Genomic DNA, 26,357 nt, shown 5'->3' with positions numbered 1-26,357 from the left:
CTCCCCAAAGGCTGAGCCCACTGCTGGGGGATTTGGTCTGACCACCGGCAAAGCTCAGCAGCAGGAGGAGGAACCTGTGGAAGGGGGAGGGGGCCAGAACCAGGAGGCGGGACCAGTGGTGCGAAGGCCCGGCCAAGGCACCGGGCACGTCCTGGGAGAGCCCAGGGTGGGCCGGGCACCCGGAGCCGGGGAGAGCGGAGCAAGCTGTGTCGACGGGCCTGGAGGGGCGGGCCCTGGGGCGGGCAGGGCCTCAGCAGCCACGGAAGGATTCCTGCTGACACCCTCGGAGCGAGCGGAGCCCTGAAATAGCTTCTGCAGCCCGCAACCTGAACAGATGCCGAGTCCAGAAAGGCAGCTGGCTGCGATCAAGAGCAGACTGCGGCGAGGGCGGGAGGGAGGCCTCGGGCAGAGCTGCGATGGATCCCTTACCATCCCTCTCAACTGTCGGTACCAATGGTAGCAGCGAGCTTTGGGGCTGAAAACTGCGGTGGTTGGGCCTCGTACTTGAGACTGCAGTGAGATATTCACTACAAACCCCTCCTCCCGCTCTCTGGCGGGCGGCGAACTCCTGCTCACCCCTGGAGATGCAGCTAGACCTCGTCTCCCCGTCAAGCCCTTCCCCTGCGCTCCTAGCACACCCTGCACGTACCTCTATGTGCAGAGACAATACTGAAATCACCATGCCTATCACGGCAATTTCCTCTTTTAAAATATTTATTTATTTGGGTGCGTGGGGTCTTGGTTGCGGCATGCGGGCTCCTTAGTTGCGGCATGCATGTGGCATCTAGTTCCCTGACCAGGAATCGAACCTGGGCCCCCTGCATTGGGAGCACGGAGTCCTATCCACTGTGCCACCAGGGAAGTTCCATGGCAATTTCATTTTTATAACGAAACAAGCTCTCTAAAAAGATTCAGTTAATGGAAATGTATTATACCGTGACAAAAATGCCCAGACTTTTCCCTGAGTTGTCAATTTTCTAGACTCTACCAAAAAATACATCCCCGTACCATTCTAAAATCATCTTGAAAGAAAGGAAGGGAGGGAAAGGAAGGAAGGAAGGAAGGACTTTCCCAGTGGGGCAAATGGAAATGACCTAAATGCATAATTGGGGATCGTCTGCCGCCCTTGAGAAGACCTGGAGACACGGGTCTGTAGAAATATTGTTAAGTGATAAACTTGAAGAACGTGCACGCCGTGATGACACCATGTAAAAGCTCACAGGTTAACATGAAAGTCTGCAAGAAAACCTCGAATAATCAATACCGAATTCAGTCTTCAAAGTCTTGATTTGGTTGCAAATTCATACTCCTTTTTTTAATGTCAAATGTGTATTTTTTAAAGGAACCACAATAATTTATTTTGCTCTTGAATCTGCAATTTGGGCAGGGGTTGGCAGACTCAAAAGTATTTTTTAAAGCTTCATTTCACTTAAAGCCTAGCTTGACTGAATGCCGTAACTGAAATGAAATAGAAATGATTTTCTTTTAAAGTTTCATCAAATACTGCTATCCACCAGACCTTAAAGACAACTGCTTCTTAAATTTTTCTGTAACTCAGATATTAAAAATAACTCAATATGAAGCCAAAAATACAAGCAACAGAAGAAAAAATAGGTAAACTGAACTTCATCAAAATTTAAAACTTTTGTGCTTCAAAGGACACTGTCAAGAAACTGAAAAGACAACCCACAGGATGGGAGAAAATATTTGCAAATCATATATCTGATAAAGGACCTGTATCCAGAACTCTTAAAATTAATCAATAATAATTTTTCAAAAAACAACTTAAAAATGGGCAAAAATGGTCAACATCATTAGCCAGTAGTGAAATGCAAATCAAAACTATAATGAGACACCACTTCACACCCACTAGGGTGACTAAAATCAAAAAGGCAGACAATAACAAGTGTTGCTGAGGATGTGGGAAAACTAGAAGTCTCATACACTGCTGGCAGGAAGGTAAAATGGTGCAACGATAATGGAAAACAATCTGCAGTTCCCCAAAAAGGTGTAAACACAGAGTTACCATATGACCCACCAATTCCTCTCCTAGGCATATACTTAAGAGAAATGAAAACACATCCACACAAAAACTTGTACATGAATATTCAAAGTAGCATTATTTACAATAGCCAAAAAATGGAAACAACCCAATGTCCATCAGCTGATGAACAGATAATAAAATGTAGCCTATCCATACAATGGAAGATTAATCAGCCACAGAAAGGAATGAAGTACTGATGCACGCAACAACGTGGATGAACCTCAGAAACATTATAATTTAAAGAAGCCACACACAAAAGGCCATATATTATATTATCCCATTTATATGAAATGTTCAGAATAGGCAAATCCATAGAGACAGAAAGTAGATTTGTGGTTCCAGGGAATCGGGAGTAACTGCTAATGGGTATGGGGTTTCTTTCTTTCTTTTTTTTTGGGGGGGGGGGGTATGACAAAAATACTCTGAAATTAGATAGTGGTGACGGCTGCACAATTTAGTGTATATACTAAAAACAACTGAATTGCATACATTAAAAAGGTGAATTTTACAGTATGGGAATTATATCGGCCTGAGAATTAGCAATAAGACCCTAACATTAGATTTACACGTGCCACAGATGATCTCCTTGTCCCTTCAGCAGAATCCTTTTCAATAAACCAGTTACACACACATAGATACTCTATTAGGATTACAATACCATGTGCAGGCACCAATGCGTGTCATACATGGCGCACACTAATCTGAACAGGAAGTTGGTTAAGTAGGTTACTGGCAGGAAAGAAAATGAACTATGCTTTCAGCAAATACCTCAAAACTAAAGATAAAAAGAGCGCATTGTATGCCAACCCTTTCCTTTTCATAACACTATTTTCCCAGCTTTTCTATTGTGTACTTTTATCTTCCACTATCAATTGTTTATGGATAATGTATCAGTAGTAGCCTTTTCCCTGGCCTTCTCCACCCCCATGCTGGCTTCCAAAGCCAATTATTATATTACAGTAAACCAAGGGGGAGTCAGATCCAAGCATGAAGTATATATATCTCAAATAGAAATGTTTGTACGGATTAAACGTAGACACTTTTTATTGGTTATGGATCTAACTGCCTCCATTCTTACAGATAATGAAACCCATTTATTTCTTTATTACTTTTATTATATAGAATTTTGGGCATGGCATTCCAAGAGCTATCCAACCTCACGTACCTGCCTGTCCCAATTATATCCCTACAAGTCACCATCCCCAAACTTATCACAGGCATTTACTGTCCAGCCTTTGCTCAGGCCCTTATCTGGGACTAGCAGGCCGCCCCCCCACATCGAAAGCTAGGAAAATCCTAGTCATCCAAAGGCCCACTTTTGCCACCCACACCCCCCGCCCCCTGAAACCTAACCTTTCTCCTCACTCTCATAACCATCCCACCTCTATTACAGCTCTCCTTCACTTATGCTTTAACCATCTGTCAGTTGTGTATGTGTGTTTCGTAATTACAGCGTCAATTCCCTGGGAGGGACACACAACACCTAATGCCATCCATTCATTTGTCCTTTTTTGGTTCTGCAGCATCTAGTACAAAGCTTTCCGTTCGATGAGGTACCAAATGAATGCTAAACTGAGAACAAAGAGTGAACTACTTCCTCCTTCATTCTTGTTATTCTATTCTTATTTTTCTATTTGTACTTACCGTACTTACAGTTCTTTGTTTCTCTACTCAATTAGTTCCTTCCCCCATTCTATTTTTGAGGTCTATTAAAATGTGTGGGGGAAAAAAAAATGTGTGGGAGAGGACAAAAAACTTGATTCTTACTTGAAAGTCACATGAGGAAACCACTTTAAAATAAGTACTGAATGCAACAGGAAACACTGAAAAACGACATTCCTCTAACAAGTTACCAAAGGGAGAGTACGCTGGGTTTATAAACTGCTTCCTCAAAATTTCAGATTTTCAAATCTGAAACCCCGTGACTAACTCTCACTTCCAAAAACTTAAACTGAATTTATCACTCCTGGTTTAAATTTAGGAACAATTTTTTTTTTTCCAAAATCACACATTCCTTTTGCACTCACTCTGAATGCCCTAGTGAGAGGCATGCCACTTCATTTCATAGCTTGAGAAACCGAGGCTTGAAGAAACTAACCAAGGCAACAAAAGCATGGATAATCCCTACATTATTCCTATTTTCGCCTGAGGTGTATTTGTTTCCTTGTATCTTAATACAGGTATGTCTCGCTTAACAGCCTATTAGCTCCACTCTTTATTTCCAGTCTTCCTAGTCGTCTTTGCTGAAACAGATGAACGAGAGGCAAGTCAAGGAAGTCATTAAGTGTAATAATGGGCGTGATCTCTTACAGCAAGAAGTCAAGCAAAACAGAAGAATTAAGCAAAATACCAGAAGAACAGACCAAACTGGAGGCACAACTTGTCAGATGAAATAAATTATCTAGGTGACCACTGAGCATTACCTCAGAGACAGCTAGACAAGGAGAACGCTGTGTAAATCAGACCACGCTACCACAATGTCAGAGCAGCTCACTCTACTAAAAGAACTCGTTTCAGTAAGTACTCTTTTATGAAGATGAGCTATCTAATTAAACTTTAAAGAAGTATATACTTTCAATTTTGCTTAAAACAAGGCACCTCTGTAGTTAGGTATACTAACCATTAACAGTGGTGGAGAGAGTGGGAAGGGAGAAGAGAGGAGAAAAAAACAGATTTGGTTAAGGAATTCAATTTTCTTAAATCATCCTGAAAGTATAGAGCAGCGTGATCCAACAGAACTTTCTGTGATGACGGAAATGTTCTTATGCCCAGTACAGTACACTAACCACATATGGCTACTGAGCACTTGAAATGCGGCTGGTCCAGCTGAGGAAGTGAACTGTTAATTTTATTTCATCTCAATTTGTTTAAACTTAAATAGCTACATGAGTATTGCATTACACAGTACAGGTATCGAGTGTGCTTAATTGGGAGTCCATGAAGGAGCTGCAGGGGGAAAATGCACCTCCTAGAATCACATGTGAAATAAGGATGAGGGTATGGATGGAAGCATGTGCTTGAGCCTTTCTCTGGAAAGAGTATGAAAAGGTTTCTCATCAGATTCTTAAAGGAATGTGGACCTCAAGAAATGATCAATACATGTCTGCAATATTTGTATATTTCGTGTGGTCAATTTGTGTAGTTCATAACACCCTCAAGACTTTCATCTTTACTTGGCGTTACTATTTCCCTCACCCATAAGACTTTCCTAATATTACACTTTGACCACGAACTGTGACAGTTCAATGAAGAGACTTATGCACAGGAAACTGCTAATCCTATAAGTGAGGATCACATTTTGTTCTGTGTTTTATTTAATGAAGTCCTTAAAAGGAACAGGCATAAATCTACCTATAATAAGACACCTGAAAAAGGCACTTGAAATGCTGGACAGAAAAGAGTGGGGATAGTTAAAGGCTGCACTTTGGGCGGCAGAATTAAAATGCAAAGAAATGGATAAAGGTCACAAAATAGGAAAACTATACTGGGAAGTACAGCTAGGTACTTCAGGAAGAAGACTGCATTATGAAAGAAATGAATTTTTTTTTTTTTGCCCTGCCGCGCAGCATGTGGGATCTTAGTTCCCTGATCAGGGATCGAACCCTCGCCCCCTACATTGGAAGCACGGAGTCTTAACCACTGGACAGCCAGGGAAGTCTGGAAAGAAATGAATTTTAATATGCATGTTAGAAAAATACATTAAAGCAGCAAAACACAAACTAAATGTGATTCCTAAATGATCTGCTGTAACTCAAGGGAACCTTGGTTCTGACTTGTCTCTTCAAGTTAGATAAGAAAACTGGTATCTTTAATTTGGAGCAGAAAAGGTTAAGGGCTGGAGAACTTCCATATAAGCTCAGGGAAGAGTTAGTATAGAGCAACAGTGCCCACGAGGGCCACAGCAGGTAGAACTCTTTGGCTGTTAGAGAAATTAAATAAGAGGAGTGGAATTTCCCAAGAAGGTCTATTTCAAGAGAACAGCTGTATGTCTGGCATACAGGACTCAACTAGATTAGAGGCTCCCATTCTGCAAGGAAGTTGTCACCAAGTCAAAATGAGAAGAAACGTAAGAGCGCCGCAGGCAGCTTTCCAGAAAGTTCACTTCATCCCACTTCTCCATCCGTGATGCTCCAGTCTGTCCCCACCAAGGTACTGAAGGTGACCTTGCTTACAAAAAGCTTTCCCATCCCCCACGTACTCTGCCAGCACTACCCGTTTCCGCTCTGCGCCTGATCGGCCCTCCACCCTCTCACTAAACGCAGGTTCTCGACCCCTCTATCCCCCTGAATGTCAGCAAAAGTCACCAGAGACCTGCTAATGGCCCGTCCACTGGCTTCTCCTCCGTCCTCATCTAAATGCCCTAAGGCACATGCAGCCCTAAATGAAGAAGAAAGTGCCTCTCTTAGGACTTCCCTGTGTACACTTCTACAGACACACCCTCATGGTTGACCAACGTCCTCACCAGAGGCCCACCTGGTAGGCCGTGAATTCTGAGATGTAGAGATTTATCTGAATGTACATGATATAGAATCTCAGAAGGGTACACAAGGCATTTTTTTTTTAAACAAATAAGGTAATGGAGGCCCAACTAGGAAAGGGTCTTGGAGGTATCACAGCCACAGCTGGAGGCCTCAGCGGGACCGTCAAGTCTCAGCCAGGACTCAGCCACCATTACTGCCTCTATTAGGGCTAAACGGCCTGGCAATGACCTTGAAAATGCTTCCCACTTCATTGTTCATAAAACTACTCTGATAATAGTTTCTGCTTTCTCTTCCCCTCACCCCATTGGCTTTCTGCAACCTAGATGGCTCCCTTTTCTAATGGGCTCTTAAGGAGATGTATCGCAAGGCTGATGACCTTACCTCTTCCCAAACCATGTCTTCCTGGGATATAAAACCCAGTGATTCCTAAACTAAAGCCCACCTCTACCCTCCCACCCCTCAGGCACCAGATAAGAATTCCAACCCTCTTTATAATATATTCATCTGGTACCCTGATGGCAGTTCAAATTCAACATATCTAACACCAAGCTAACTCTTTTCCCCATTTTCAAAATCTCTTTCTTCTTCTGTCTTACCCACTTCATTCACCCACACGAGAAACATGTCCACTTCCCTCCCTACCTACTGCCATTCTCTTGTTTGCCCAAATAACAAATGCTATGACCACAGTAACATCAGCCACCACTGTTCACTGAATGTCTACTAGGTACCTGGCAGAGAGCACCCTGAAGTCACCCGCAAGTTGGACACTACCACCCATGTTTTATAGATCAATAAACCAAGTTCATAAAGATTAAATAAATTCTCCCTGGTCTACTTAAACAGGGCAGGTCAAACATGTGTGACCTTCACTCCCATCAAAAGACAGGAAAGGTCTAAAAAATGTACAAACCCAAAAAGGACAATAAGAGAGAACAACATGTTTTATAGATCAATAAACCAAGTTCATAAAGATTAAATAAATTCTCCCTGGTCTACTTAAACAGGGCAGGTCAAACATGTGTGACCTTCACTCCCATCAAAAGACAGGAAAGGTCTAAAAAATGTACAAACCCGAAAAGGACAATAAGAGAGAACAACTGTAGATGAGAGACAACAACAAAACCGAGAAGATGGAAAGCAAATAGTCCAGCAGTGACAAACTGAAGAGACAGGAATCCTAACTTGGCGAGAAGCAGCTGACGATGAGAAACCAGCCCCAGAGAGCACACAGACCCCAGAGGGCACGAGGCACTTCTCAACACTGACTAAGACAGGCTGGCCGGGCGGAAAGCACAAGGGCAGACCCCATGACACCTCCTCTGCACCCAGGGGCCCCTTTCCCCACCAGCAGACCCACTTCCTAATAAACTGTGTGCAGCAGAAGTTGGGGATGGAACACTCTGGACGATGAGGGAGGGGAGAGCAAGCGACAGTGCACACAGGAAACCGGGCAGGGCAGGGTATGTGACATTTTGGAGGGCACCACAGAGGTCCTGGCCGTCCACAGGATGCCACACAACTGGCGCTCAAGGGAGTTCAGTCCCCACGTTAGCTCACACCACATTCCTTTCGATGACACCATATCTTTGCGAGGCGGGGTTTCTCAGGGCTAGTGTGATAAAATTCAGGTACTGTGCAAATATTAATGTGGAACAGGATACGAGGGTAGGAGCTGTTTGCTCCCAAAGAGCATTGCTGAAATTTTATTTAAGAGTACTGGAACTCATTCTAGAAAATGCTCTGCACTCACCAATATGTGGCCTTCAAGCAGCTCTTCTGTTCTGACTTCCAACTAAACCACATATGTATGTTCAGGTGTGTTCACCTAATCACTGCTCTGATTACACATGCAAGTGTGAAACTGCGCAGACCGGAGAGGTCGCCTAGACACACACTGCACCCCAGGGAGTTCTAACATTTGCGAACCTGTTAAATCATTTGAACACTCCCTATCTGTTAAAGTTCTACAGAGCACGTTCCAGAAACAGGAATCTGTAAGGCGTCTTTCACGCTTCTCTAACATTGATAACACAACCACTCTCATGAGAACAAACCTTCTGGAAACGACCTTGGCCTCTGTACCCCAAAACCTAAACCAGTTCACAAGAACCTGGAATGAAAACAGTTCACACTGACCCAGCAGCTCAGTTCACTGGCTACACTGCTCTGCTGTCCTTCACACGTGGATAATGAATGTGGCCACGGGATGAATGTAGAAAGTTGTTCCATACTGTTTCTCCATCCCCTTCAAACAACAGCAGACATTTGTAAGGCACCAGGCCTCGGACACAAGCGAAGCCTGTGTTCAGACTCCCCGAGATGAAATGAGCCGGTTCAGTGAAGCCAGCGTGAAGCTTCCATGGCCTGCTTCGCTTCTTTCTATATTTCTTACAGAACACATAGCCCGCTCTCCCGAGCCCACGCTGATCCAGCTATGACCTCGCCTACCTTCACTTAGATCTCATCTTCTCTGTGTTCATGACAAGCAGCAGCATCCTAAACCCTGTACTGGCCACGGTCAAAACCTAACAGAAAGTAATGCTGTACTGGCCAGGGTCAAAAACTAACAGAAAGTAATAGAAGAACCCAGAAGGTGGAAACACCCAGAGCTCAACTTCACTACACGTACAACACCAAGATTCACGCTGGGAAATGGAGATTTCTCCTCCTAGTTCTCTCCCGAGCGGGCACGCCCAGGATTTCTGGCAAGCTCTGGCCTCACCTCCCCAACCCAGGCTAGCCGGCCCCCCTCCACCTACACACCTGGGTCCCCGGCCTCCTTCCCTCAGGTACCCTGACCTTTCATCTGCATCACAGCTTTCCAAACTCGCTGAGGCGTTTTGTGAGTTCACCCCCTCAAAAAAAAAAAATCCTTAATAAATGTTCTGCTGATGACCTACTTAGTCACAGGCCCTATTTTCTTATCCTTGGTTTTGACTAACAAATTTATTACCTCTCTCTCTCTCTCTCTCTCTTCCATTTGGCTTATTTCCTCCTGCTACTTGACCAGCAAATTGCCTGAGGCAGAACTACAGGCACACCTCGCTTTATTGCACTTCACAGATATTGTGGGCTTTTATAAACTGAAGGCTTGTGGGAAACCCTGCCTGGAGCAAGTGTATCACCGCCATTTTCCAATAGCATTTGATCACTTCTTGTCTGTGTCACATTTTCATAATTCTTGAAATATTCTAAACTTTTTCATTATTATTATGTTTCCTATGGTGATCTGTGATCACTGATGTCAGTACTGCAAAAAGATTACAACTCACTGAAGACTCAGATGATGGTTAACATCTGTTAGCAATAAAGTATTTTTTAATTAAGGTACAAGCATTGTTTTTTTTAGGCATAATACTACTGCACATTTAATAGACGGGTACAGTATAAATGTAACTTTTGTAAGCACTGGGAAACCAAAAAATTTGTGTGACTCGCTTTATTGCGATGGTCTGGAACCAAATCCAAAATATCTCCGAGGTAGCCTGTACTTGGAAGCCAATTATTTGACGTCTTTACTTGGTGTCATGTATTCTCATAGACATACATTATAAAGTACAACCATCTCATTTTATGAAGAAAGAAATGTGGTGACCTAACCTGGCCAGAGTAGCAAGCCAACTGCAGATGCAGCAAGACTCCTCCGAGGCCAGTGGATGTTCTTCCTGCACCAATTCCTCTGGATCCTTCCCAGAATAAAACCCCTCCAGTAGTAACAGACCACACATCCCTTTGCTAGACGCCACGCGATAGCAATCATTTTTAGGTGTGTAATTTAGCATCCCCTCTACCCAGAGCAGACAAAAGCTGATAAGAGGCAGAGAAATCTATCCATTAGCAGTGAACAACACACTGTCCATCAGCACGAGTCAAAAAGCAAAGCTCCTCACAAAAGATGCCGTGTTGACTGCATGAATAACAGAATAACACTCTCACAGCAATTCCTAAACAGAGCCAACCCTTTTTTTTTTGGCCGTGCTGCACGGCTTGCGGGATCTCAGTTCCCCAACCAGGGGCTGAACCCGGGCCACAGCAGTGAAAGCCCAGAATCCTAACCACTAGGCCACCAGGGAACTCCCAGAGCCAACCCTTTTGGACTCCTCTCACTCCCTCCCAAAGTTCACCTAAGAGTTGTATCTGCCACCAGAATGAAGCACTACATGGACTGAAGGGGCTAGTTTTAGGCATGGTGAAAACAGGCTGGAGATTGCAAGAGAAAAAATGCAAAATTCGATTTAAAAAAAATTTCATCGCTTATTTGTTCTTTTTTTTTTAAATAAATTTATTTTTAATTTTTATTTTTGGCTCTGTTGGGTCTTTGTTGCTGTGCATGGGCTTTCTCTAGTTGCGGCGAGCGGGGGCTACTCTTCATTGCAGTGCACGGGCTTCTCACTGCAGTGGCTTCTCTTGTTGCGGAACACGGGCTCTAGGCGCATGGGCTTCAGTAGTTGTGGTGTGTGGGCTCTGTAGTTGTGGCACACAGGCTTTGTTGCTCCGCGGCATGTGGGATCTTCCCGGGCCAGGGATCGAACCTGTGTCCCCTGCATTGGCAGGCAGATTCTTAACCACTGCGCCACCAGGGAAGCCCCATATTTCTTGATTTCAATGATAAAATGCATGCAGAACTATTGTCTACTGAGGCTAATTCAAGGAAGAATTTTATGCTCAACAAGAATGGTTTCCCAATTTGTTTCTTGTAAATATTCACACGTGGTCAACTGACAAAACTATCAAAAACACATCAACCTTATAAATTAGGAGCTTAGGATTAACATACACACACTAATATATATGTAAAATAGATAACCAACAAGGACCTACTGTACTGCACAGGGAACTCTACTCAATATTCTGTAATAACCTATATGGGAAATGAATCTGAAAAAGAATGAATATACGTATACGTATAACTGAATCACTTTGCTGTACACCTGAAACTAACACAACGTTGTAAATCAACTATACTCCAATAAAATTTAAAAGAAAAACACATCAACCTTTCCCCATTTCACCTAAGTCCACCCACAGTAAATGCTATGACACAGGTACCTATGTGCTGGTGTGCAGCTGTTTTTTTTTTTTATTTTTAACAAATTTATTTATTTATTTATTTATGGCTGCATTGGGTCTTTGTTGCTGTGCACGGGCTTCCTCTAGTTGCGGCGAGCGGGGCCTACTCTTTGTTGAGGTGCGGGGGCCTCTCATTGCATTGGCTTCTCTTGTTACGGAGCACGGGCTCTAGGTGCACGGGCTTCAGCAGTTGTGGCACGCGGGCTCAGTAGTTGTGGCGCACGGGCTTCATTGCTCCGCGGCATGTGGGATCTTCCCGGACCAGGGCTCAAACCCGTGTCCCCTGCACTGGCAGGCAGATTCTTAACCACTGCGTCACCAGGGAAGTCCCAGCTGTTTGGTTTAAAGACACCTGGCCCATGACCTTGGCTGGGCAATAAATTTTGTTCTAGGACAAAGTTAGAACGTGATCTCATGACTGTGATTAGACTGTAAGCTTCGGGGAGGTGGGGACTCCCCACTGCCCTTCATATCACCAGCACCTTTATATCAGCAACCGACGGGCTACTCAGAAAATGTTTGTTGACAAGTGGAATAATACAGAAATCAAATTCCCTAAGTCTACTTCAAGGGCTCTGAGTGACTCTCAAGTTCTGACACTTTTGCCTTCGGAAAAAAAAGGGGGGGAGGGATTTCCCTGGTGGTCCAGTGGCTAAGACTCCACACTCCTGATGCAGGGGGCCCGGGTTCGATCCCTGGTCAGGGAACTAGATCCCAAGTGCCGCAACTAAGACCCGGCACAGTCAAATAAATAAATATTTAAAAAAAGGGCGGGGGGAGATTCTGTTATCAGAAATTTTTTGCTCAATCTTTCAAATGAATGAATATGCCCCTTAGTCAAGGGAAATCTCTTCAAGGTCTCAAATCCTCCCCACCCGCTGCTCTTTCTTAAAATGAGGAGGAGGTACCCTAAATAGGAACCACCATCGCATCTGAAGAACTACAGAAGCGCTGGCTGTGAGCTCTGGAGTTACACAGACTGAGGTCAAGCAGGGCTTCTCAACCTGGGCGCGAGTGACATTCTGGGCCAGACAACTGTCCGCCGTGGGGAGCGGGCCCGAGTACTGTAGGATGCGGAGCGGCATCCCTGGTCTCCACCCAGTAGGCGCCTGCGGCACTCCCTCTCACGTGTGAACCAAAACTGCCTGCAGACACTGTCAAATACCCCCGCCCCCGCTGAGAACCACCACTCCAAACTCACACAGGCCTGCTGTGAATCCCGGCTCTGGCCCCTCACCACCCGTGCCCGTGGGAATCAGACCTACCCCTCCCACGCCCCAGCAAATTCTTCATCTTTAAAATGGAGCTAATACCACAGAAATGCTGTGAGAAGTAAAGGAAATGAGGTACTTACAGGATTTACATGCACAGAACACCCAGTGCTGGAGTGGCAGCCCAAGAAATGGTAAGAAATGAGGGTAGGCTAAGAGTTCGTCTCTAGAACCAAAGGAACTTATGGGCAGGCCTCCAGGGTACCACAGTCTAGATGGAAGAAGTGGCTGAGGAAGAAAGAAATGAAAATAGGAGAGGCTGGGCAAGAGGGAAGAGCACTGACATATTTCCTTAGCCTCCAAGAACCCGGCCTGCAGTCAAGGCCAACAACGTTCTACTTAGTTTTCCTCCGTCTAGTCTAACCTCACAAACGATAAACCAAAAATATCCCCCACTCACAAAACTCTCCAAAGTAAATAAGTCAGCAAGCCAGAAACTTTTTAGTACAAACGAGGAATTTACAATGTCCACACAACAATACTGAAAGCCCCAGACGGCCACATCAGATGCAGAGAGTAGGAGACAAGCAGTGAAGACAACTTCAACCTAAGCTTCTAAAAGAGAAATACAGAACAGTCTTCTTAAAAGTCCCTGGCTGAAGAACACCGAGCTTCCGGCATCTCTTCAGTTTTGTTCCACCCAGCGGTTTTGAGATTACGGGCAATTTAGGGATTTTCCACTACAATGATGCCAGAGAAAGACAAACCCGGAAGAAAAATTTTTTTAATTGATTTTTTTAAAGGGAACCAAAATCTATTGATTTTTATCAGGCCTCCGACATCCTACAAAAAGCGCGTGGTCACGTGACAGTTTGGAAACTAGCAGAAAAGTCATTCCTCAAAAGAACCCCGGTCACGGGATGTGTCATCATTTGAAAAGAAAAAACCACCACCCAAAAACCAACTGATACCTCCACAACTACTTGCTCAGCACTTAAAATTTTCACCTTGCCTCCCTACATACTAAGCTGGAAGAAAGAGAGGAACACGATTCCGAAACCCTAGCGAGAGTCTGAATCCGGTAACACCCCACACGTCCCAACTGGTCTCCCGAGTGGCCCCAACACCTTAGCAAATATCCACCTGGGAAGCAGGTCAGAGGTCGCCAATATCAAATCGCGCGCGCCTCTGCTTTCTCTCCATGAGTCATGCGGGAGTGCGCTGGGTTGGCGCGCCTGGGTGGGTTTCTCCGTGTGGCCCTGTGTGTCTCCCCGGGGGTTGGTGTGCATGTGTCCCTCTCCCTGGGTGTTTGGGTATGTGTCACCAGGTATCGATGGATCTCCTTCCCCGTGTGTGTGTCTCCAGGATGTCTGGGCGTCTCTGTCTTCGGGCGTGTGTCTCTCTCCCCGGGTGCGCGACCCCATCCTTCCACCTGCGTCAGTCAGCAGGAGGCAGGGGGCAACAAGCCGCCCCGCCACCCCGGGGCGGGACAGTGACCCGCACGGGCCGCGCGCGCCTCCCGCCCCAGCTGCCCGAGGCCCAGGCCGCACACGCGGCCCGCGAGCTCCTCTCAGACCCTGAAGCCCGCGCAGCCCGCCTAGGCCCCCGCCCGGCCCCGAGGGGAGTCGGCGCCCCGCTCACCTCGCGGCCACACGGAGGAAGCCCGGGAGCTCCGGGCCGGCCCGTCCGGGTGCAGTGAGGAAAGAGAGAGGGTCGAGGACCCGGCGTGCAGCAAACGTCCGCGGCACTGCCCGGGTCCGACTACAGCTGCTCCCGTCCAGCACCGAGGGAACAACATGGCGACGGGGCGGGGCCGGGGAAAAGAGGGCGGGGCCTCGCCGGCGGGAGCCCTGAGAAGGCGGGGCGGGGCCTGGTCGGGGGGCCCGGGGGAGGCGGGGCCTCGAGGTCGCCTTCGCCCAGCCCTCACCCACTCCGTGCCTGTCAGTTCTGGCTAAATCCCAGGTTTTCTTCCGGTCGGCTATTCCTCTGGTCCTACGGCTGCGTTTCCGCGAGAGAGAGCACGAAATAATAGTTATCTTTAAAGGTTGACGTAAAGTGGAAATAAACAGATCGCAAAAGCACAATCACAGGATGCTGTGATTACGTTGAGAAATGAATATGCAAGTAGACAAACGAGTAGATGAAAAATGAGAACAGCTGTGATACTGTGAAATAACAGGATTTTTGATTAAATTTTTTAAATTTCCTTGCGCTTGTTAAAAATTGTACTGCCTCTGTCCTCTCTAAATAAAAAGCAGTAGTGGGAAACGGGGGTACTGAGGAAACTTCTTAATTCCTCACTTTAAATATGGAGTTCAGCGCACGGGTCTTCCGATACAGGCTCCTGGAGACCAAAGAGGGATTTTTAGTCCCTCTAAATATATTTTGCAGGGCAGATTTAGTTTGTTTTCCAAGAGAAGGATCTCACTTTTATTATTTCCTGGGCCCACAATCATTAACCTCTGGCTCTTTAGGGAGTCATTTTCAGGTAATGAATCTAATTTAAGACTTTTCATTCAGTACTAGAACGGTTCTATTTGAGAGAGTCTGTCACAAGTATCAATATAAAAGACAATTTTAGAATACTTGTGAAAGTGGGACATGTAATAAAGACTGAGTTCTAGTTTGAGCTTAAATGAATTTTTCTTTTATAGAAAAAAAAATCTTAGGGACTTCCCTGGTGGTCCAGTGGGTAAGACTGGGCACTCCCAATGCAGGGGGCCCGGGTTCCATCCCTGGCGGGGGAACTAGATCCCACATGCATGCCGCAACTAAGAAGCCCACGTGCTGCAACTAAGACCTGGTGCAGCCAAAATAAATAAATTAATTAAAGTAAAAAAAAATCTTATCCATACAGGTTATTTCCCCAAGGAAATATGAGTAAAGGCTTATAAAATACAAATCTATTGACAATAGGGAGGAGGAAGAGATATTCATTATCTTATTTTAAAACATAATTAAAACTACACAACAAAACAAACATATAAGAACATTAGAGTTAATTTTCCAAAAGAAAATAAAAATACGTAGTGTCAGATACATTGGACTAAATTGCAACAAGCATTCCATAGGGTCACTAAGGAAATAGTACCTGAAAATCATGTGTCATAATCATAGACAAGGAGTGACGGGGTAAGGGTTTATCTCTGTAACCGCTAATACCAACCAGCTATTAACAGGTGCACTTACGAAATTACTGTATCTTGCCTTGAGAAATCTAAGAGTTTTCGAAAAAGGGCCCTAAGAAGGTCCTACAAGTGATTCTTAGGCTGTTCCAAAATGTGAGTGAGGCATATAAACATATCTGAGTGTAGCCATAGTCAGCACCTGAAGAAAGAATTGCAGAAAGCTCCTTCTTCTGAAATAACTCTTATTTGGACACTAGCCAGCTGACTCTTAAGAATACTTGTATATTTCGGTCTCTTCCACCATCCACTTTTTCTTTTTTTTTAGTTTACTTATTTTATTTATTTTTGGCTGCATTGGGTCTTCATTGCTGTGCGCGAGCTTTCTCTAATTGCGGCGAGCGGGGGCTACTCTTTGTTGCGGTGCGTGGGCTTCTCATTGCGGTGGCTTCTCCTGTTGTGGAGCACGGGCTCTAGGCACACGGGCTTCAGTAGTTGTGGCTCGCGGGCTCTAGGGCGCAGGCTCAGTAGTTGTGGCGCACGGGCTTAGTTGCTCCGCGGCATGTGGGATCTTCCCAGACCAGGGATCGAACTCACGTCCCCTGCATTGGCAGGCGGATTCTTTATTTATTTATTTTTTTTAAAATTTTTATTTATTTATTTATTTATTTAAATATGGCTGTGTTGGGTCTTCGTTTCTGTGCGAGGGCTTTCTCTAGTTGCGGCAAGTGGGGGCCACTCTTCATCGCGGTGCGCGGGCCTCTCACTATCGCGGCCTCTCTTGTTGCTGAGCACAGGCTCCAGACGCGCAGGCTCAGTAATTGTGGCTCACGGGCCTAGTTGCTCCGCGGCATGTGGGATCTTCCCAGACCAGGGCTCGAACCCATGTCCCCTGCATTAGCAGGCAGATTCTCAACCACTGCGCCACCAGGGAAGCCCCCACCATCCACTTCTTTACCTAATCGATTTGACAGTGCAAGAGTAGGGTGGGTGGAAAGATTTTTCCCTGAAGGGCAAGTTTGGGGCATTTCTGCTGTTGGATATGTGTGGCTGGCAAGCTGACACAAGTTAGACAGATGGTCTCTATCGCTCTTGCTCCATGAACTTGTTTACTGACGAAAAACATTGAAGAACTGACCTATTTTGGCTCCCTTCATCTAATTAGGGTTTTTGCCTTTATATTCTGTAAACATCTAGTGCATCACTCAAGGAGGAAAAAGAGATCAAGGTTGCTGGGCATTAATGATTCCTTTCCTTAAATAACACCTACTTATTACTATGAGCACTGGGAGTTAATACTCCATTTCAAGCTGGAGTCTGAAAGAAATCACGTCTGGTATCTCTGATAAAAAGCTACAAGTAAGTGGGCCCCAGATTCAGGTATCATAAATATTGATTATAATTAAACTGACTGTGGACTTCTTAAACTCCACGCTTCCACTGCGGGGGGTGCGGGTTTGATCCCTGGTCCCCTGGTCGGGGAACTGAGATCCCACATGGCCCGTGGCGTGGCCAGAAAAAAAGAAAGAAAATTAAATTGATTATACTTTTCACATACAGGGAAAAAACACAGAACTCAATGGTCGGCAATTTCACCATTAAATGACATATCTAAATAATCAGAAACGTGGACTCTCAGGCATTGAGACTACAGCGGGTAGACAAGACACTGGAGGAATTCAGGGGTGTCCGCAGGCACCCTCCCGCATTTTTGCTTCTATCCACCAGCTGTGTTTATATCATATGACCTTACGTTGCTGAATAAATTGGATTCAGTCCCTTTCCTAAGAGAGCTCAGAAGAGTGGAGGAGACATTCAATAAGCAACTACATAAATGTGCAGTTATAAATTGGATTAAGGGCCTTGAAGGAAATAAACAAGGTGCAGCTGGTGGGAATACAGGGTGATGGGAGCAGAGAAGGCATGAGCGAGGAGGTAACTCATGATGAGCAAGTGGCAGTGGGCAGGGCTGGTGCAGGTTGAGGGCACAGCAGTTCACCAAGAACCTAGCATGTAGCTGCACTCAAATTCTAAATACAGATGCAAACTATTACAAAATCTTCATCACTGATGGAGAAACTGAAATTATAATGGTTTCTCTAGCCATAACTAAATCTAATGTGCTCCCTTAAAAATAATAAGTACATGCGGAACAGTGCTGCTCTCTCTTTACCACACTCTAAACATAGCTTAACCTGGGTAATTACAGAGGGCAGAATGAAGCAGGCATTAACCTTCAGGAATGAAGTGGGGAATTTGATCCCTTACCTGATTTCCTGATGAATGTGAGTCATAAACTGAACTTCACCTTCAAAGGCAGTAGGAGGAAAATCCCAGGCACACCACGGTTACAATATGTAAATAGTATGTTTGTGTGTGTTTGTATGGGTGTTTGTGCACATGAGTGTTTATTAAAAAAAAATAAAACAATGGAAAGGAAGTAGGAAAATCAAAACAGCTGAATTGTTAGGGGAGTAGAAATCTGGGTAATTTTTATTGAAATTTTGAATCCCATGTTACAATATGCTTTTGAGCAATAAGTGGAAATTTTTTAATGAAGCAATTTTAAGCAACCTTTAGAAATACTTTCTATGACATTCAAATGTAATCTTTGCCTTAGGCTACAATGGTAAGGGCCAGACAAAAATCCAGTTATCTTAGCAACTCGTTCCTTCAGACAGAAGCCCTTCCAAATCCACAGACACATATAAAAGTTTGAGCCGCTCCTAGAACTCAGGACAGTAAAGCAGAACTGTGCTCTTCCCACTTCCCCACTCCCATACGTCTGAGTACCCAATGCCCATCAACAGCTTTCTTGACCTTTTCAGTGTAAAAGCTGAGACCACTATTGTGCTCACATAAGCAACTTCTTTCCTCTCACCTCCTCCTGTCAGTGCCATCCACATAGGCATAAATAATCCATGCCGGTTCAGGCTGCTGGCCACAGCTGTAGCTAGGCTCAGCCTAAACTCAATCCCTGATTGGATTAAAGTGATAAATCCCTCACACTACCTGCCTAATGAAGGACCGGGGGAACTCTCAATGGCGAAAGATATTATCTAGAGCATTTATGTTTCATTTATACACAATGCACAGCATGCAACAAAAAAATATTAGACATGCCAAGAAGCAGCAAAAAGTGACTCATAGTCAAGAGAAAACAAAACAATAGAATTGAATATGTTATGACAATTTAAATGTATCTCAGGAATGCAAGGGTGGTTTAACATTAACAGTTTGAAAGAGGGAAAAAACATACAATCAAATCAACAGACGAAGGAAAAAATGCATTCAATAAAATTCAACAACCATTCGTGATAATCTCAGCAAACCAGGAATAAAAGGGAAGTTTCTTAACCTCATAAAGAATATCTACTGAAAACCTATACCAAACATCATTCATTCTTAATAGTTAAAATCTGTAAGTATGCCCTTTAAAGCAGGGAAAAGATAAGTATGGCTCTTCAACATTGCACTGGAGGTCTTAGCACACAGAAATAAAAGAACAAGTATCATGATTGCAAAGGGAGAAACAAAACTGTGTTAAACACAGATGATATGCTTAGAAAATGCAAAGGACTCTATAGAAAACTTATCATTCAAAGAGTTTAACAAGTTGTCTTGCTGTAGACTGAAAGTGTGTATCCCCCCCAAAACTCATACGTTGAAATCCTAACCACCAATGTGATACTCTGGCCAATCAGATACTCTCTTTGAAGATCTGAGTCTTGGGAAAGCAACACGGAGATGCTGGAACAGCTCAGAGTTCATTCTGGCATGGGCAGTGGTGGCCCCTGGTACCCAGTGACCACAGATAATGGCAGTGGTGATGATGCCAGTGGCAGGACCTAGTACCCAGCAGTGACAGCATCTCAATTAAGCCATTCATGATCTGGATTCTTGTTTTCCTGCCCACTGTCCAAACTCAAGCTCCAGCCTTGCCTCTAAGAGCTAGCCAGCATCTCCCCAAGAAACTCCTTTTCTAAGTTACAAGGAGTGGATGTCTTTATTTGCAACTATTGGGTTGGCCAAAAAGTTCGTTCGGGTTTTCCGTACGCTGCTAACACTCTCTTAACACTTTTGGATCAGCCAGCTTAGGCTAAGCCATGCAGTGGTAGAAAAAATGACCCCTCCTCAAATCTCCGTGGCTTACAAAAACAAGATTTAGTCCTTACCTTAATGTCCATTATGGGTCAGCTGTGGTTCCGTTCCATGTCATCACCCCTCTGGACCCAAACTGATGAACCTGAGCTAGCGGAGCAGCCTCTGTCTGATATACTGCAGGTCTCACTGGCTGAAAGAAGAGAGATCAAAGTAATACCCCTGCTGGCTCCCAAAGCTTCCACGCAGAAGCGATGTTCATCATTTCCACCCATGTCATTGGCTAAAAAGCGTGTCACACACTGGGGTGTACAATCCTTCCAAAGGGAGGGGCACTGCAAGTCACATGGCAAATCTGATCTGAGGGGTGTGGTGTTCTAGAACTGGTCCACTGGGAGGGTCACCAAATATTTGAACAGTAACACAATATAACACAGCTCTTACAACTCAGGGCTTTGTTTTATTAATTTGGTAAGTTTCAAATTGCATAACATCAATGAAATAAATTTATTTTGAATAAGTTCCTTTTCTGGAGATTGGGTTTGAAACATGAACAATAGTTAACATTTGATCTAGTTTATTAAAGTTGGATGCGGGCTTCCAAAGTGTGGGGTGGAATATGCAGAAAAGAAACACATTTGAACACAAGTTGAAATTCCGCTCTAAGTAAAAACCTATTTTACAAAGTTTCATTAAGCATCTACCATGCCCAGAGTTAGCCTCTGGGCTTTGAGGGATATAAATACAACTAAGAACTTGATGGACAATTCAAGGGGAAAAAACATGTCCACAAATAATATAAGGCAATGATAAAATAAAGATAGAATAGAGAAAAATTCATAGGATTAGCTAAGTGTGAAATCCCCCAGCCTAGAGATATAATGTAATTGTGTGAGGAAGGGACTACTTTACAACAAGGGACACAATTCAAATGCACAGTAATTTTATACCACAGGGTATGTGTGTTTAGATGGAGACGTGCAGGGGAGGAGAGACTGATCCAATATGTTGCTAAGAATTCCTAGCTTTAGTCCTTACAACGGTTATAGTGATGACATTTGATTGAACTCATCTTTGTCAACTAAACTAAGAAACTAGGGGAAAATATCCAAATTTCCGTTTTCTTAAAGAAAAAGAATTTTATGACCTTTACCTTATAAATAAGAGGGGTTTTTTTTTTGCTTTCAGAATGTCAAGTTTGGGCCGCTTAAAGGAGCTCCAGTGACAGGCACGAACCGCGGCTATCAGCGCGGACCCCAGAAACGGGCATGGGACGCTAAGGCTGCTACTGCTGCCGCCACCAAGAAGCCTGTGTGCGAGCACAGGTCACTCTCCACACCGCCCCTACCGGGAGCCTGTGCAGCCCGCCACTGCCGGGGTCCCCTGATCCAGGGACAACTTCCCAGGGAGAACGCACGGCGCGCCTCAGGCTGGTGCAACATCACAACGCCTCTGACGCCGCAGGCTCGCCCCGCCTCCTCCGTACCGCTCCCTCCCCCCGGCCTGAGTGAGCCACAGCCCCCGCCCGAAGCAGCTGCTCCTTTAACCCCGTCCTGTCTGAGCAAAGAACAGACGGCCTCAGGCGACCTACAGGCAGAGGCGGGGCCACATCCAAAGCTGAACCCCAGGAGCTGTGTGAACAAAGAAGAGAAAGGGAAATCTCTCCCAGCAGCCTCAGGAGCAGCGGATTAAATCTCCACAATCAACTTCATGTACCTGCATCTGTGGAATACCTGAATAGACAACGAATCCTCCCAAATTGAGGAGGTGGACTTTGGGAGCAAAGATATATATATTTTTTCCCCTTTTTCTCTCTTTGTGAGTGTGTATGTGTATGCTTCTGTGTGTGATTTTGTCTGTATAGCTTTGCTTTTACCATTTGTCCTAGGGTTCTGTCTGTCCGGTTTTTCTTTGTTTTTTTTTAGTATAGTTTTTAGTGCTTGTTATCATTGGTGGATTTGTTTCTTGGTTTGGTTGCTCTCTCTTTCTTTTTTTTTTTATTACTTAAAAAATTTTTTTAATAATTACTTTTTATTTTAATAACTTTATTTTATCTTCTTCTTTCTTTCTTTTTTTTCTCCCGTTTATTCTGAGCCGTGTGGAGGACAGGCTCTTGGTGCTCCAGCCAGGCATCAGGGCTGTGCCTCAGAGGTGGGAGAGCCAAGTTCAGGACACTGGTCCACAAGAGACCCCCCAGCTCCACGTGATACCAAACGGCAAAAATCTCCCAGAGATCTCCATCTCAACATCAAGACCCAGCTCCACTCAATGACCAGCAAGCTACAGTGCTGGACACCCTATGCCAAACAACTAGCAAGACAGGAACACAACCCCACCCATTAGCACAGAGGCTGCCTAAAATCATAATAAGGCCACAGACACCCCAAAACACACCACCAGACGTGGACCTGCCCACCAGAAAGACAAGATCCAGCCTCATCCACCAGAACTCAGGCACTAGTTCCCTCCACCAGGAAGCCTACACAACCCACTGAACCAACCTTAGCCACTGGGGGCAGACACTAGAAACAAGGGAAACTATGAACCTGCAGCCTGTGAAAAGGAGACCCCAGACACAGTAAGTTAAGCAAAATGAGAAGACAGAGAAACACACAGCAGATGAAGGAGCAAGGTAAAAACCCACCAGACCTAACAAATGAAGAGGAAACAGGCAGTCTACCTAAAATAGAATTCAGAATAATGATAGTAAAGATGATCCAAAATCTTGGAAATAGACTGGAGAAAATAAAAGAAACGTTTAACAAGGACCTAGAAGAACTAAAGACCAAACAAACAGTGATGAACAACACAATAGATGAAATTAAAAATTCTCTAGAAGGGATCAATAGCAGAATAACTAAGGCAGAAGAAGAACGGATAAGTGACCTGGAAGATAAAAGAGTGGAAATAACTACTGCAGAGCAGAATAAAGAAAAAGGAATGAAAAGAACTGAGGACAGTCTCAGAGACCTGTGGGACAACATTAAACACACCAACATTCGAATTATAGGGGTCCCAGAAGAAGAAGAGAAAAAGAAAGGGACTGAGAAAATATTTGAAGAGATTATAGTTGAAAACTTCCCTAATATGGGAAAGGAAATAGTTAATCAAGTCCAGGAAGCACAGAGAGTCTCAAACAGGATAAATCCAAGGAGAAACACGCCAAGACACATATTAATCAAACTATCAAAAATTAAATACAAAGAACAAATATCAAAAGCAGCAAGGGAAAAACAACAAATAACACATAAGGGAATCCCCATAAGGTTAACAGCTGATCTTTCAGCAGAAACTCTGCAAGCCAGAAGGGAGTGGCAGGACATATTTAAAGTGATGAAGGGGAAAAACCTACAACCAAGATTACTGTACCCAGCAAGGATCTCATTCAGATTTGATGGAGAAATTAAAATCTTTACAGGCAAGCAAAAGCTAAGAGAATTCAGCACCACCAAACCAGCGTTACAACAAATGCTAAAGGAACTTCTCTAAGTGGGAAACACAAGAGAAGAAAAGGACCTACAAAAACAAACCCAAAACAATTAAGAAAATGGTAATAGGAACATACATATCAATAATTACCTTAAATATAAATGGATTAAATGCTCCAACCAAAAGACATAGACTGGCTGAATGGATACAAAAACAAGACCCGTATATATGCTGTCTACAAGAGACCCACTTCAGACGTAGGGACACATACAGACTGAAAGTGAGGGGATGGAAAAAGATATTCCATGCAAATGGAAATCAAAAGAAAGCTGGAGTAGCAATTCTCATATCAGACAAAATAGACTTTAAAACAAAGACTATTACAAGAGACAAAGAAGGACACTACATAATGATCAAGGGATCAATCCAAGAAGAAGATATAACAATTGTAAATATTTATGCACCCAACATAGGAGCACCTCAATACACAAGGCAAACGCTAACCGTCACAAAAAGGGAAATCGACAGTAACACAATCATAGTAGGGGACTTTGACACCCCACTTTCACCAATGGACAGATCATCCAAAATGAAAATAAGTAAGGAAACACAAGCTATAAATGATACATTAAACAAGATGGATTTAACTGATATTTATAGGACATTCCATCCAAAAACAACAGAATACACTTTCTTCTCAAGTGCTCATGGAACATTCTCCAGGACAGATCATATCTTGGGCCACAAGTCAAGCTTTGGTAAATTTAAGAAAACTGAAATCGTATCGGGTATCTTTTCCAACCACAACGCTATGAGACTAGATATCAATTACAGGAAAAAATCTGTAAAAAATACAAACACATGGAGGCTAAACAATACACTACTTAATAACCAAGAGATCACTGAAGAAATCAAAGAGGAAATCAAAAAATACCTAGAAACAAATGACAACGAAAACACGACAACCCAAAACCTATGGGATGCAGCAAAAGCAGTTCTAAGAGGGAAGTTAATAGCAATACAATCCTACCTTAAGAAACAAGAAACATCTCAAATAAACAACCTAGCCTTACACCTAAAGCAATTAGAGAAAGAAGAACAAAAAAACCCCAAAGTTAGAAGAAAGAAAGAAATCATAAATATCAGATCAGAAATAAATGAAAAAGAAATGAAGGAAACAATAGCAAAGATCAATAAAACTAAAAGCTGGTTCTTTGAGAAGATAAACAAAATTTATAAACCATTAGCCAGACTCACCAAGGAAAAAAGGGAGAAGACTCAACTCAGTAGAATTAGAAATGAAAAAGGAGAAGTAACAACTGACACTGCAGAAACAAAGGATCATGAGAGATTACTACAAGCAACTCTATGCCAACAAAATGGACAACTTGGAAGAAATGGACAAATTCTTAGAAATGCACAACCTTCCGAGACTGAACCAGGAAGAAATAGAAAATATGAACAGACCAATCACAAACACTGAAATTGAAACTGTGATTAAAAATCTTCCAACAAACAAAAGCCCAGGACCAGATGGCTTCATAGGCGAATTCTATCAAACATTTAGAGAAGCGCTAACACCTATCCTTCTCAAACTCTTCCAAAATATAGCAGAGGGAGGAACACTCCCAAACTCATTCTACAAGGCCACCATCACCCTGATACCAAAACCAGACAAAGATGTCACAAAAAAAGAAAATTACAGGCCAATATCCCTGATGAGCGTAGATGCGAAAATCCTCAACAAAATACTAGCAAACAGAATTCAACAGCACATTAAAAGGATCATACACCATGATCAAGTGGGGTTTATTCCAGGAATACAAGGATTCTTCAATATACACAAATCAATCAATGTGATACACCATATTAACAAAATGAAGGAGAAAAACCAATTCAACACCCATTTATGATAAAAACCCTCCAGAAAGTAGGCACAGAGGGAACATTCCTCAACATAATAAAGGCCATATATGACAAACCCACAGCCAACGTCATCCTCAATGGTGAAAAACTGAAACCATTTCCACTAAGATCAGGAACAAGACAAGGTTGCCCACTCCCACCACTATTATTCAACATAGTTTTGGAAGTTCTAGCCACAGCAATCAGAGAAGAAAAAGAAATAAAAGGAATCCAAATCGGAAAAGAAGAAGTAAAGCTGTCACTGTTTGCAGATGACATGATACTATACATAGAGAATCCTAAAGATGCTACCAGAAAACTACTAGAGCTAATCAATGAATTTGGTAAGGTAGCAGGATACGAAATTCATGCACAGAAATCTCTTGCATTCCTATACACTAATGATGAAAAATCTGAAAGTGAAATTAAGAAAACACTCCCATTTACCACTGCAACAAAAAGAATAAAATATCTAGGAATAAACCTACCTAAGGAGACAAAAGACCTGTATGCAGAAAATCATAAGACACTGATGAAAGAAATTAAAGATGATACAAACAGATGGAGAGATATACCATGTTCTTGGATTGGAAGAATCAACATTGTGAAAATGACTATACTACCCAAAGCAATCTACAGATTCAGTGCAATCCCTATCAAACTACCACTGGCATTTTTCACAGAACTAGAACAAAAAATTTCACAATTTTTATGGAAACACAAAAGACCCCGACTAGCCAAAGCAATCTTGAGAAAGAAAAATGGAGCTGGAGGAATCAGGCTCCCTCACTTCAGACTATACTACAAAGCTACAGTAATCAAGACAGTATGGTACTGGCACAGAAACAGAAACATAGATCAATGGAACAGGATAGAAAGCTCAGAGATAAACCCACACACATATGGTCACCTTATCTTTGATAAAGGAGGCAAGCATATACAGTGGAGAAAAGACAGCCTCTTCAATAAGTGGTGCTAGGAAAACTGG

The 26,357-nt window shown here is 43.6% G+C and overlaps 2 protein-coding genes across 9 annotated transcripts in view; one reads left to right on the top strand and one right to left on the bottom strand.

The window, feature by feature from the left end:
- The window catches only part of RAB9A (RAB9A, member RAS oncogene family), a 53,775-nt gene that overhangs the window by 6,490 nt on the left and 20,928 nt on the right, over positions 1 to 26,357 (bottom strand). For 2 of the 7 annotated variants that reach the window (XM_082375913.1, XM_082375915.1), the window contains exons 1-2: positions 14,451 to 14,639; positions 12,953 to 13,097 (exon numbers count right to left, since the gene is read on the bottom strand). The gene's annotated coding sequence lies outside the window, so the exon portion shown is untranslated. Of the gene's footprint in view, positions 1 to 12,952; positions 13,098 to 13,952; positions 14,345 to 14,450; positions 14,640 to 20,109; positions 20,229 to 26,357 lie in introns of those variants that run through there. The other 5 variants (XM_082375914.1, XM_082375917.1, XM_082375912.1 and 2 more) reach the window with 3 other exon arrangements.
- Positions 81 to 22,564, top strand: LOC309619937 (uncharacterized protein). 2 transcript variants are annotated; one of them, XR_014239274.1, is made up of 2 exons: positions 81 to 4,560; positions 5,611 to 6,027. XR_014239274.1 is itself a non-coding variant. In XM_082375924.1 (2 exons), the coding sequence occupies exons 1-2, from the start codon at positions 4,522 to 4,524 to the stop codon at positions 21,725 to 21,727; spliced, it is 543 nt and encodes a 180-aa protein (XP_082232050.1). In that variant the 5' UTR covers positions 81 to 4,521; the 3' UTR covers positions 21,728 to 22,564. The 2 variants fall into 2 exon arrangements, 1 of the variants encoding a protein (XP_082232050.1); XM_082375924.1 differs by lacking the exon at positions 5,611 to 6,027 and adding an exon at positions 21,224 to 22,564.

The sequence above is a fragment of the Balaenoptera borealis genome, assembly GCF_965194805.1.
Source record: "Balaenoptera borealis genome assembly, chromosome: X".
In the NCBI taxonomy this organism is placed as follows: Eukaryota; Metazoa; Chordata; class Mammalia; order Artiodactyla; family Balaenopteridae; genus Balaenoptera; species Balaenoptera borealis.
The sequence above is the reverse complement of the archived record's forward strand: the minus strand, read 5'-3'. Positions and strand labels throughout refer to the sequence as shown.